The sequence below is a fragment of the Arachis ipaensis genome, chromosome B7 (assembly GCF_059453495.1).
Source record: "Arachis ipaensis isolate K30076 ecotype BB chromosome B7, ASM5945349v1, whole genome shotgun sequence".
NCBI classification, from domain to species: Eukaryota; Viridiplantae; Streptophyta; class Magnoliopsida; order Fabales; family Fabaceae; genus Arachis; species Arachis ipaensis.
Window position 1 is genome coordinate 112,076,321 of NC_142442.1, and position 13,680 is coordinate 112,090,000.

General features: G+C 36.8%; 3 protein-coding genes across 5 annotated transcripts in view; all 3 read right to left on the bottom strand.

Annotated features, from left to right (window-relative positions):
- Positions 1–663: 663 nt before the first annotated feature.
- Positions 664–1,374, bottom strand: LOC148553747 (uncharacterized). Its single transcript, XM_088494869.1, has one exon. It carries the CDS (start codon positions 1,372–1,374, stop codon positions 664–666), a length of 711 nt encoding a protein of 236 aa, XP_088350995.1.
- Positions 1,375–4,766: 3,392 nt separating this feature from the next.
- On the bottom strand, positions 4,767–10,099 carry LOC107607466 (protein SEEDLING LETHAL 1, chloroplastic). Of its 2 annotated transcripts, none has more exons than XM_088493437.1 (8): positions 9,608–10,099; positions 8,079–8,356; positions 7,792–7,883; positions 6,904–6,991; positions 6,190–6,275; positions 6,041–6,103; positions 5,893–5,958; positions 4,767–5,725 (listed from the first exon to the last, which is right to left on the bottom strand). In XM_088493437.1, exons 2-8 carry the CDS (start codon positions 8,176–8,178, stop codon positions 4,784–4,786), a joined length of 1,437 nt encoding a protein of 478 aa, XP_088349563.1. In that variant the 5' UTR covers positions 8,179–8,356; positions 9,608–10,099; the 3' UTR covers positions 4,767–4,783. The 2 variants fall into 2 exon arrangements, with proteins under 2 accessions (XP_088349563.1, XP_088349564.1); XM_088493438.1 differs by having other exon boundaries at positions 8,079–8,934; positions 9,608–10,081.
- Positions 10,100–12,402: 2,303 nt separating this feature from the next.
- The window catches only part of LOC107607467 (putative serine/threonine-protein kinase PBL21), a 3,005-nt gene continuing 1,727 nt past the window's right edge, over positions 12,403–13,680 (bottom strand). The window contains exons 5-6 of one of the 2 annotated variants that reach the window (XM_016309419.3): positions 12,885–13,276; positions 12,403–12,546 (exon numbers count right to left, since the gene is read on the bottom strand). In XM_016309419.3, coding sequence (XP_016164905.1) covers positions 12,409–12,546; positions 12,885–13,276 — 530 coding nt within the window. In that variant the 3' untranslated portion in view covers positions 12,403–12,408. Of the gene's footprint in view, positions 12,547–12,569; positions 13,277–13,680 lie in introns of those variants that run through there. The other variant, XM_088493692.1, reaches the window with a different exon arrangement.

Here is a 13,680-nt window from a genome sequence, read left to right on the forward strand (position 1 = left end):
AAATCATTAGATAATTGAGAAGTCTTAAAGTAGCTTCTCTTAACCATAACAATATCCAAACAAGCCTTAAATATAACCATGAAAAGGTAACAACACAAAAGAGATCAACATGACAGTAGTAGTCTTAAAGTAGGGTGTCTAAAGTATCACAGGGACATTAGCTCTTGGTCATTGACAGATTCATTACAAAACAGATGGTAAACATTAAAATCTACTATGTTCTTCATCCCAATGCCTTCCAGGCCCTAGGTGGTGTTTTTGCCATGAACTTCAGGGTCCTCCTTGATGGGCTAGTGACTGTTGCTGTTGATGGTCATCTAGCTCTCTTGGAGGATGTCTGTGACTCCTGGCTCCCTCCAACTTGTGTACTGCTCTTCCTCTTTGGATGAAGTCTTGTTGCTGGTTGTGTTGTTGTCTTGGCAAGGATCTTGTTGGATTTTGGAGTCCTAGTTGTGCCAGCCCCTTTCTTAGCTTGTGCAGTTGCATTCTGCTATAAACAGTAACAACAAATTGGGTTAATTGGACAGTATCAACATTCACATGTAAGGAATTGTAATCAAATTGACAATAACAACTTTACCTTTTTTGCTGAGGCCTCCATCTTACATTTTCTAGGGTAGGTTCTTTTGTTGTGACCAAGTGCAAACAATATGAATATTTTTGTTATTGTCCAGTCCTGGATAACTTAGACAGTGGTCCATTGTTGCGTGGCTCATCACCAGTCTTGTTCCTGCTCAGTTTTGGGTGCCCTATTGGTTTCCTAAACACTGGTGGCAGCACATCATCATTCTCAGTCCGGGACCAGAGATTTGGTCCATTCAGTGGGTAGATTACATGTTGATAGCAGTCCACGTAGGTCACTTTCCTATAACACTTGTTCACATAGTTCTTAACATCTAGACACATTTTCCTAATGCAACTCATGGCATGCTCACAAGGGTAACCTGTTAGTTGAAATTTTTTACAGGAGCACTCATGTAAGTTTAAGTCCACAACAAACTTGGCTCTATTACCCTGACTGCTAGACACTTCATACTTGTCCCTACCAGCATATATGGCCAACCACTCCCCACCCTTATCAAACTCTCTTTCAATTTTCTTGTTTATTTTTGGCAAAATTTCTCCAGCATATGTAACTATACTTTGTCTGTTATCAGACCACCTATTCATTAGATAAACCCTAATATCTTCTAGCATAGACACAATGGGTTTCTCTCTAGCCTCTACAATAACAGAGTTAAAACACTCACACATGTTGTTAACAAGTGTATCAACTCTAGGAAAATAATTAAACCTGGACTTGCTCCAATACTTGGCAGGGATCTCCATGAGATGATTATAAGCTCCTTGATCAACCTGCTGAATCTCCTTCATCCTCCTCTCCTAGTCCTGGACATATGTTGCCTTTGCAGCCTTCCACATCATCATCTTTAGCTGAACACCTGGGAACCTTTTTCTGAAGTTGCTATATAAGTGCCTGACACAAAACCTGTGGTCTATGCCAGGCAGCAACTCATCAAAGGTTGGGATCAATCCCTTTGAAGCAGAATTTAAAAACATCACCAGTCAATAACAGCACAACATGAATTAAAGACAGAATTAATTATACAAGTTTAGGTTGAGAGTTACCTTTTGTTGGTCGCTCATGAATGTACACCATCTGATCTTATCAACTCCCAAATCATCACACAGATTCAACAAAAACCATCTCCACGAGTCTTTCGTCTCTGCTTCAACAACAGCATAGGCAATTGGCAGAATCTGATCATTGGGGTCCCATCCAATGGCTGTTAGAAGTTGACCCCCATATGGAGTCTTGATGAAGCATCCATCAAGGCCGATCATGGGTCTGCACACCATGAAACTCCGTTTACAAGCATCCAAGCAGATATAGATCCTCTGAAATCGTGGTCTCATGTCCGTACCAGGAGTTGGTGTCTCTAGCTCAAATTCAGGAGGTCTTTCCACTTGTATCTGAACAGTGGAACCCGGATTAGACCTCAGTAACTCCGCAGCAAGTCATGAATCCTCCTATATTACTCTCCATAGGTACCATTAATTTCATCCAGGGCTTGCTGCTTCACTCTGGCAGCTTTGGTCATTGTGAGATCCACATTCCACTTGCTATGAGCCTTCTTTATCAAACTTCTCAACTTGATTTTCGGGTTTTCACAGATCTTCTTCATAAAAGCCTTACTTAGCCACTGAGAACTCATTATACCAATCTTGGTTGCCTTAGAGCATGTGTGTTTTTTGTAACAGCTGGTCAGTTGCCATGTATCCTCTCTCTTCATCTTATGGCAGTAAGCAAACCACTTGCAACCTTCTTTGCAAACAGCTTTGCACCTATGGCTATCACACTTTGAGAACCATATTCCTCTGCCACTGTGCACAGCATAGCTCGTTACACATTCCTATCTACGTACATTGTCCCAACCTCCTATTTATACTCCTTCATATTCTTCAAATTCTTATACAACAGGTACCTCCTCAACAAGGGATCCCCTTCATCATCACTTACAGGGACATCCCACAACCCCTCACTCTCATACCCATCATCCTCATCCCTTAATCCAGCAGCCACCACTTGCTCCTTACCCTTATTAACACTGCCACTGTGCTCTCCTTGTTCTCTCTCAGTTGGAACACTCTGTTTCGGCCTTTGGAGATCTTTTGTAGTTGTGACTTCAACATCATACAAACCCCTATCACCATTATGATCATCATCGCTGTCATCAAATGCAACCTCCAGATCAGTATCTCCAGAGCTATTTTCATTCCATTGTTCATCATTGTCCCCCTTATCATCATTTTCTGGCCGGTAGTCATCATCCTCAGATTCATCATCACCTGAAAAATCTGACCTCTCTAGCCTCTCTTCATCACCATCCTCCAGCACATCATTCTGGGCTTTTGTCACCACCTTGGGCTTCTTACCCACCTTGGCCTGAGCAAGTGATTGGGCCTTGTGCAACACAATTGGACCAGGCCCAATAGTGTCTGCAGTGGGTGCAGCAGCCTCACCACCATCTATGTCTTCAACTTCCTCAATAGTGCAGCCTTTCCTAGTAGTAGCAGCATCTTTGTGAACAACAAAAAGCTCCACCATGTTGTTCCTCATTCCAATTCTAGCCATGTCCATGGCATCCTTGTCTGTGTGAAGCATCCTCAACCCTACATATGTTTCATCTTTCAGAGACTTATACCACATTGCAGCGATGTTCTCTACCACATATCCCTGTTCGAGCACTATCTCCATAGCCTCGAACCTACTCCACCTATCTTCATCACAGTAGTCCACTATCGAAGTCTCACCCCCCACATAGTGTAAAGGTTCACCATCAAACCCAAACTTTCCCATGGTGTATCTTGACACTAAAATAACTCATTTTTCGAACAATCTGTTACACAAACACAATACACTTCATAAAATTCTCACATTGACCAACAACAACAGAAATGCATAAATAAAATCACTAGGACAAAATAAAACCTTCCAAAACAGAACAAGAAACGAATATGAAACTATAAAACAAAACAATCACACATCAACATACATCATTACATATCAACACGCATTAAGATGAAAACCAAATGGGTTCAGAAGATTTGATAACGGAATACCTGATACGATCTTCTTCCGGAAAGCAAGGGTTTCAAACTCACTGCTGTTGTGGACCTTTAACGTTACTGAACGACAATGTCACTTCTCTGGCTGCGAATCGCAAGACTTCAGTGACGAGCGACAGGGTTTGTGGCTTTTCCTTTGCGTTTCGTGCTTCACAAGAAGAAGAAGAAGAAGAAGAAGAAGAAGAAGAAGAGTCAGGGTAAGCAGCATGCGTTATGTCCAAAGGCGGGAAGGCTTACACGTCTAGTAACCACTATCACCTCTTCCTTGCCACGTCGGACACGGCGTCAATAATTTGACACCCACTTAACGGAAGGACTTGATTGATGCAAATCAAAACTTTTTTGGATTTAAATAGAACAGTTTAAACGTTGGGGACTAAAATAGAATTCACCCCAAACGTAGGGGACCAAAATAATAGTTTACCCTTTTTATAAAAAGTATGAAAGAATGGCGCTAAACTTGTCTGGATGAAAGACATAATATACATGGGCTTAGTAAAGATTTTAGAATTTAGTGGCGTACAAAAAATAACGAAAATGATAGAAGTGAATCAAGTTAAGTGATTTCGACAATTATATTGATGAAAATAATGATAATATGATATTTGGATATTATATTAGTTTTTTTTAAATATTATGTTGTCTGTTTTAGACTTTTAGTATAATGTCAGCCTATTTAATCAGGTTTTCGACTTTGATACTTATTAAATTTGTCTATTTTAATTTTAGTCTATTGGCAAAATTCTTCTGACATTATTTTACTTATTTATTTAATTGAATATGATCCTTGTGCTTCTTTTAAATTTTAGCAAGTGTATATAGATTTATCAAATTAATCATGATAAATAAAAAAGAAACTACCTACAAATTAATCTATACTTTGACATTGCCTTTTTTATCAATAAAAATAAAAGTTCTGAAAATTGAATGAATTATCGAACCAGTAAAACAAGAAATTTAAAAATTCAATTATGTCGAGTTAAACCAAATATAATAAATAATATATTCATATATAAAATATTTTTTTTTTGAACTGATCAACTTCAACTTTTTCATGCCCAACGAGGGCAAGAGAACCTAAAGGCTATAATATAAACTAAGAGATTCATCAAAAGCAATGTAAATACGCAATGCAATTGTTAATTTTTTTTCTCTATACTTGAATATCACAAGCATTACACCAGAGAGGAGATTTTTTCAAGGGTGTTGAGGAATTTACACATAGATCTAACCTATTTTGAAAGCTCATTTCGGTCATCTTTAACAACACAGGGAGAGGGAAACACACCCCCATTTCTATGCAGCGTTTATGCCTCGGCTTAATTCTATTCTCTAAGCTAAATGAGAAATACTGTGGAAACTCCTTCAGCTCCTTCAAATCTCTCCCCATCTCCACCACAAAGTAATTGTATTTCGGCTCCAGATTATTCTTAATACTGTAGCAAAACAGTGGAGGAAATCTTCGAAACATGGTAGTTGCATCGCGTCGAGAAAACCCGATATTCTCGAAGTAATCTATTCGGGGTATAAGCTTTTCTTGGACACTACATGATAGCAAATCAGTGTGCCTACTTACCTCTTCTATGCCAATACTTTGGAGGTAGTAAAGTGTAGGACGGAGTTGGTTATTGACACTGCAAACGAGCAACCTCGGGCGGCGATGTATGACCCTTTTAATATCCGAGCCTTTTACATGAGCCTCGCGGAGAAGGAAGGTAAAGACGGGTATGATGTCCGAGACGTGGGTGGTCAAAACATCCGGGCACATGCCAACTATGCGTCGAAACTCGGTCGTGGTGAAGTCCATGGACATAATGTATTCCACTGTAGATTTAATGTCATCGAGGGAGGCAGTGATCAACTTCGGATGATTTTCGATAACTGAGAAAGAGTCTAGACCTATAGACTCTAAATAAAGGACCATTTTCTGGAAACTAGTATCAGGGTTAGGAGGAAGGCTTTTCTTGGGAGGTATGGTTTTCTTTGGAAATCCAAAACCGGCATCAGCATTGGGAGCTAGGCTTTTCTTTGGACAACCAAATCCGGGATCGGGGTTGGGAGATAGGCTTTGCTTTGGACATCGCCACTTTACAACCTGCAGAAGGAAAAGAGCAAGAAAATTCAAGCTCATGTTAACAAACCCAAGGGGCTATGTTGTTATTTCTTAACACACCAACCTCAACCCAAGACTCCTTTTTTTAATTAAAAAAAAAGATTTGGGTTGAGAACAATATACATTTCAGAAGATCAAGCAGTACCTACCCATACGTCTAATAGACCTGCCAAGCCAAGACCTCCTAGTAGCAGCACCCATGTTTGAGTGATAACCTGCGGAATTTCGAGTGAGAAAAGAAATATGTGCTTATCAAATGGCAAGTGAAAAACACAAAATATAAAACATCAGTCTCACCTCGTTCTCAGATATAACCCCAGAAGGAATTCGGATTTCTCGGTCATACCAATCATTTATAGTCTAAAAAGGAAAACAACAGCAAAATCAAGGTTATTTGCTCCGAGCAGGCTAGTAAAGTGTAAAACTCAGATAACAAAAGTTATTACCTGAGTATATCCTGTTAAAAACGGGCCAGACATCAACATGCCCGCAATTGATTTAGCAACATCCTCAATAGTCCAATGGAAATTTCCTGCTCAGACACAAGATTGATGCAGAAACCTCATTAGATCAGAAACATTCATGTGCCACAGTGTAGTACTAGCTTGTTTTACTAAGCCAGTAACTTTTACCTAAGTTGGATACAGTCTTCCAACCACCTAAATTATGCTTGGCATGCACACTTAAATTTCATTGAATCTTGTCTTTAATAGCTATATCCTACTTTTGGCAATTATGTTAATCGGCGATGTGTTGTTACATGTTAAATGTTAAGTTATAACACATTTTAATTATTAATGCATACAATTCAACAATAGATATACGAAGAAAAAAAGAAAAAGAGAAAGAAAAGAAAAAGTGAGAAACAAACTCATGGATATTCTTGATTGTTTTAGTTAATATATCACCTCTAGAATACTACCAACAAATTATAATTCTACTGATGTTTTTCCTTTTCTATTGATATACGGAGATGATCAATAACGGGAGCATTCCCTGTTGTTGTCACTTAACATGTTCAGATTAACTTAGAAATAACAATGTAAACATACTTGTTACTGTCATCATACCTAGGGATGAAGAAACTCAACAATAAGGAAAATGTTGCGAACAATACTAGCAACATTTCAACAGAATACTATTAAACTGAAATGTAATACCAGAAGCAGCGGCACCACAAACTACACCCCAAACCAACGGAGGCCAAGTGACAGATTTTGTAAATTGAACTTGAATCTTCCATTTATTCTGCACAACATAAATAGAAAGGATAAGTACAAAAGCAGTTTCATAATGTTAACTACCAAGTACACCTAAATAAAGCAATAAATTTTCAGCGGCCAAAAACTTTCGAGTTAGAACTTTATAAACACATTCAAAACTTAAATTCGTTTTCAACATGTTCAACTACATTTTCAAGGATGTATGAATGGCAGCCTAATACACGAGGCTCCCATCAGACTGTGACCTCAAGATTACAAGACCACCGCACAGAGGCAATTACCTTATTGTTGCATCATAGTTCACCATCCACATGAGGATCCAGCCACAAAAGTAGAAAAAGTTTCAAATAGCTTTCAAGATTGTTAAAAATCATATATACCTTTGGGTAAAGAGTTTTTCACAGTCATCCAATAAAATTCATGCGTTTTAGATGACTTTTTAAGCAGTGTGTTTGGAAATAGTTACTTTTGATGGTGTGGCAATAGACAAATACAAAATTCGATATTATATAAAACTATTTTAAGTTGTAGGTGCATGAAAATTAAATTCTTGGTGAAATATATGTGGTATTGTGGTCAGATTTGGAAGATTTTGTCAACAACAGCATCAAGAATCAGAAATTTTGTCTAGAACAACTATACTTGCCTTTCATTCATTCTTGAACTCCTTGTTCTCAAATTTCAGTAAGTGAATGAAATTGTGGTGCTAATCATCCTTTATTATTTAAATCAAATTGAGATAATTGTGTGCATCCATAATGAAAATTTAACCCAAATTTCCAACCATCACAACTCTACAAAGAAGACACAAATCGGTTAACTCACTGAATCTTGAGCAGCTCCTTTAATACCAAGAAGCTGATTGATGCTTGAACCATCTTTCAATGGCGCCTTATCCGGTGCCTGAAACCATGAAGCTACAAGCACAAAAAGAAAACATTAAAAAAAAAAAAACAAAATTGAACATCATTTGATTCATAAAAAACTAAGCCTAAGCAAATTACCACATTTTACATAAGAACACTAAAAAGAGTACTTTGAAATTTGAAAACCCAATGTTTTGCTTTTTCAACAACCAAGAAAACCAGAAAGTGTGTGGTGAGTCAACCTACTGGTGAATGAGAAAGGAAGTGAAGGCACCCTTGTTCTTGTGCATGAGATTGTTGTTGTTCTTGGTGGAACTGAAACCATGTTGAGAGAAAGCGAAGCCATTTTTTTTAGGAAGATAGGAGCTTGTAACTCTGAAACTGAGGAAGAAGCTTGAAGGTTCGACACCCAGAACACTATAGATTCAAGTGGTGTGTTCTATGCTGTAAGCAAGGTTCTGAAAACTGGACCGGTCATCAAACCGCTCTAGTCACTGGTTCACTGGTTTACTGGTCCAACCGGTCTAACCGTGGTTCAACCGGAAAAACCGTTCCATGATAAAATAATAAATAAATTATAAATAAACATCATAAAATATCTTTCAAATTTAAAACCCTACACAAACTATCAGTCTATCACCAACTAAATGTAATTAATTAATCATCAAAATATGCAAAATTAACATCATTATACTTCCATTAAAAATAATGGGATTGAATTGCAGTGCACAAGTTAAAGATAGACAATATTGCCTTAAAGTAATTGAGTCAAAAAGTAAAACAAAACAGGCCCTTTTAATTCTTTTATGCTTGTAGGCTTCAATACAATCATTACCATACAGAGGAATTTTCTTGAAGGAATTTATGGCAACCAAAATAGGCCCTGCTTTTGTCTGAATTGTACAAGATATGATTAACAAGGTTAAATATTGTAGTTAATCAGACCAAAAAAGAACATTTCCCAGTTGTCTCACTGAGTCCAGCCAAATGGAACAAACATCATTGTGTACTAGCATAATTCTAGATCAGACTCAGTTCCAGAAGATGTTATTATCTTCACCAGCTCCCAATTCCCATTTGAAACTTGAAGCCAACACTGAACCTTTTGAAATAACGAACTTCAGAAGTAAGGGAAAGAAATAGAAAATTCTAAACTATCCATGTCTTACTAATAATGAGAACAGAAAAGCTCAATCTCTTGAACTCAATAATTACATCAGTTATCCAACTAAATAATTGCATCACAGTTATCATAAACTGATTTCAAAGCCTAGAAGCAGAGTGAAATTAAAATCATGAAGCATATAATAAATCAAAAGATCACCAATTGCAATTTTTTAATAAGAACAGAAGTTAAGAACAATGAAAAATGAAGAAAGATTAACATTTTTCAACCCAATTTTAACAAAGCTCATCACAATGATTAACAACAACAACAAAAAACACTGAAGGAACAGTGAATCAGTAACATGGGCAGTGCAAATTTAAAATTTAAAAGTTATCAATTTAAAATCTATCATCAAATACAATCAGTGAGCAAAGCCAATCAACCAAGCACTGACTGAGCATTCTGTTATGATTCTGTTACTGGAAAGCAACAAATTCAAGTTACAGCAACATATTTAACAAATCTTAGTAAAGTCCCGATTTACAGCAACATTTAGATCAGCAACAAGGCAAAATTTATTGATTAGAAATTCAGCAACATGCAAAAATACAGGGAGAAGGGAAATTTGGAAAAGAGAGAACAGGGAAGCGATGGTTCAGGGACTCACCAACGGTTGAAGGCGAGTCGGCAACCACCCCACAGAAGGCGACGAAGCAAGAGACAACCCCACGAGTTGCTTCTGCCGCCGGCGACGAGACAGACGAACCACGAGATGCCAGTGACCGAGACGAGACTCGAGTGACACTGGGAGGCAGAATCGAGCAGAGACAACCACGGACAACGAGCAGTAACCAACGCGCACAGCTCGAGCACTCACTGGCGGAGGGAGGCGCGAGCAGCCGAGCACAGAGGAGAGAGGGGAGATGCGAGCACACGAAGCGGAGGATCCGGCGAGAGGCCCGAGACCACGAAGACGGTAGTTCTTGAGTGCGACGGACGGCGGCAGCAGTCTCTCACTCCGACAGACGGCGACAACGATTGGTGGAGGCTGCTTGCTTTCTTTGGTGGAGGCTAGGGCATTTGCTGAAGCAAGGAGTTGGAGAAGGAGGGATAAGTGGATAACGCGTGCAATCTTTTCCCTTTCAAGAAAGGAAACGACGTCGTTTTTGTAAATCGGCCGGCTTCCGGTTCAATCCGATCAGCTGGTTACCGGCCGATTCAGCGGTTCTTGAACGATTTTAAATTTTACGATTTTACACATTAGATCGGACCGTTTTCTTTGTCGGTCTCCGGTTGAATCGGTTCGACCGATCAGTTCAGTCCAGTTTTCAAACATTGGCTGTAAGTGATAAAGTTTTTGTTTTTTTTTTTCTTTATTTATTTATTTTAGGTAGACATTAAACAAAGTTTTAATGAAAGGGTAAGGTACTTTGAAGTCTACGAGATTTGTGATGTTCATGCTTACGTGGCATCATTTGATTGCTTTGTTTGCATTATTTTGATCAAATTATTTTGTTCGGTTCAATAATAGAAATCGTTGTTCCAAAAACTAGAAGTGAACCGCTGAATTGGCCAAGAACCGGCTAGTCGAACCAGACCAGAACTCCGTTGAATTTATAGTAAACGACGTCGTTTCGTCTGTTTAACGGAAGAAAAAAAGAATTGTACGCGTTTCACTGTTAAATTTTGTGCTGAAAAGTGAAAACATTGTGGACCTTGTTAAAATTGGATTAAAAGCCTTGTTAATCTTTGTTAGAACAGGTTAATTTTTGTGCCGACCTTGTTAAAATTATGTTGAAAATTTTGTTAATCTTAGTTAAATCTTGTTAATTTTTGTTAAAGCTTTTAATTTTTGTGCAAACATAAATTGAGTTCTGTTAATAGAAGACTATGAAGCACGGACACTTCGTTGAGTTGCCGTGTCCGCGTGTCGGACACATTTCACACACGACACCCACCGACACTCGTCCGACACGCGTATCTGCTGTGTCTAACTGTGTCTTGATAAAAAATAAAAAATTTATCTCCAGACATACCTAGACACACCTAAATATCATCACATGTCAGCGTGTCCTGTCTTATTCTTAACATATATTTTTAAAATAAATTTAGATATAGTATATATTATTATTTATTAAAATAAAAAATATTTTAAATATTTGATATAATTAAAATAAGATATTAAAAATAATTAAAAATTTTAATTTATATTTTAATATCAATAAAATATCAAAATATCATTACGATTTATCTAAAAAATACTCTATATTTTATATGTATGCATATCCCCGTGTCATGTACAATTTTAAAATTCGCGTGTCGACGTGTCCCATGTCGTATCGTATCCCGTGTCCGTATCAGTGCACATCATAGATAGAAGAAGGTATTATTAAATGTTGTATTGCTTTTCATTTACTTCTTCAGGAATCCTGTAGAGTTTTACCACATGTTGCAATGTGGGTTCTACATCTCCAGACTACAGCATTATATCTACAACAAGATTGATCTTCTGTTTTATTGACTTGTTTAACTTTATTTTGGTTTTGGAGGCACTTTTTGATCCTTTTATATGTCTGTTTGTTCTATTATTGGATTTCCTTGTTTAACAGCATTGATTTGATTCATCATTTAAATTTGGATATTTTAAGAGTTATATTAGACTATAATTATATTTTAGTGTATTTATTTATATTTTATTTATTATTCTATTATAAAATCGTTATTCTATTTGAACTATGATTGAACCAGTAAATCAATAAATCAGTAGTTAGAGCCATACAGCAAGTGAGATTTGAACTTCTGATATTTATTTAAATAGACGAGTGAGTTGATTAATCGACCCAAATTAATTACCGTTTTATTTTAATAAGGTGAATGTGAATTATAGATTATCACCACACCTCGCCACTTTTTGGTTTATGGATTTTTCATCTTTTAATTGATTCAAGAAAAAGCCTTTTGAATAGTCGGGCTTCTGCTTTCCACCACCAAGACACACCTTTTACTCAGACCGAAGGCAAAACCAAATAAGGTTTTTTCTTTAAAAATTATGAGCATATAAAAGTCCATACCATAATGGGCCAAGATGTACGAGTACTTGAAAAGGAAATTTTCGATGGCCCAAAAAAAGAAAATTTTGGCATATACCAACACATTATAATCAAGTTTAATTATTTCTTCAGTTTTTATAGTTTTATTACAGAGACTTAATTATAAAATCTGATATGGCATAGAAACTCAATTAAAAAAATAAAAAAATATAAAGACTTGATAGAACATTTGATAAAACTATAGCAAGTTAGGACTAACAGTAATTAAACCTTATAATTGAGGTAATGTTCGTTCTTAAAATTTTCGGCAATCATTAAAATAGTTATTGACTTTTGGAAATGATCAACTTGGACTAACTTAGAGAATTAGCGTGACATCCCCAACCATAAAGTAACATGGCAATCCAATGAATTTTTTTTAATGTTTTTGTATTGATATTTTTGGAGTCAATTTGGATATTTTCTTGGAATATAAATACAAAAATAGAGAGAAAGAGTTAAAAAGGGGATCAACCAATTGTATGAACTTTCTCCGGTCCCCAAAACATGGGCGAGCCTGGAAACCAAAACAAAAGAGAAGTGTTAAAGAAGTAATTTCACATATGAAACGGAAGAATACAGATACATCCATCTATTAAGCTAAAGACAAATTTGCATGTTAACGGCAGGAATCAACCTAATTCACCATGTCAGTTCCTTTATGCTGAAGCATACTCTATTTTTTTTCAAGGCTTTTTTCACTTTTTGCCATATAGAAACTACATATATAGGGGTAAGCTATACGGCAATGGAAACAATACACTAAAAGGAGCTACATATGAGCAAAACTATGACAAATAATTTACTCAAAAGGGGAAAATTTCATTTTGGGAACCAAACAAGCTAAACATTCACCCATGAAATTAAGTTTTGCTCCGCTGGTCTTCTGCTACTATCTATTGCCCTACGCCCAGTGATCAACTCCAACAAAACCACGACAAAGCTGTATATATCAGATTTAAGTGTTAATTTGCCACTCATGGCATATTCTGGTGCACAGTAGCCATATGTTCCCATCACCCTTGTTGAAACATGGGTATTGTCTCCAACAGGTCCAAGTTTTGCAAGCCCAAAATCTGACAGTTTGGGATTGAATTCATTGTCTAATAAGATATTTGCAGACTTCAAGTCTTGATAAATAACTGGCGGATCAGCTCTACAATGAAGATACTCAAGACCTCGGGCAGCCCCAACAGCAATCTTCATCCGCGTACTCCAACTTAGTGGTTCTTTGTCTTGGGGAGGATCTGAAATAGAATAAGTTACAACAGAATCAGTTAATTAATTATATAACCGAGAAACTAATGTTGGGATGTATTTAAAGAGGAGTAGAGGATTTCTGAATAAATAAACATAATGAGAACAAGTTTGTTCTTCCAATAAATTATACATTATACATCTAAGCTGTAAAAAAATTGCTCTTTAATTTTAACAAAGATCCACACAGACGAACATCGAAGAACAACTGCAGTTTACTTTTAGGTAATTCTAGTTCACAAAATCAAATTTCAAAACCATCCTTACTGAAAAACTAGAAGCTGTTTTGGTTGTCTACAGCACAATAGTGTAAACCTAACAGAAAATAGATAAACAGAATTTATGATTTTATCCACTTGAAGCCTATACTCATATGCCGCATACTTATTGACGA

Coding starts and splice junctions, on each gene's coding strand:
- LOC148553747 (XM_088494869.1), bottom strand. CDS start 1,374: ATGAAGGAGATTCAGCAGGTTGATCAAGGAGCTTATAATCATCTCATG.
- LOC107607466 (XM_088493437.1), bottom strand. CDS start 8,178: ATGGCTTCGCTTTCTCTCAACATGGTTTCAGTTCCACCAAGAACAACA. Junction 6,276..6,903: donor TTGTGGTGCCGCTGCTTCTG/GTATTACATTTC, acceptor GTGTCTGAGCAG/GAAATTTCCATTGGACTATT. Junction 6,104..6,189: donor TTTTAACAGGATATACTCAG/GTAATAACTTTT, acceptor TTTCCTTTTTAG/ACTATAAATGATTGGTATGA.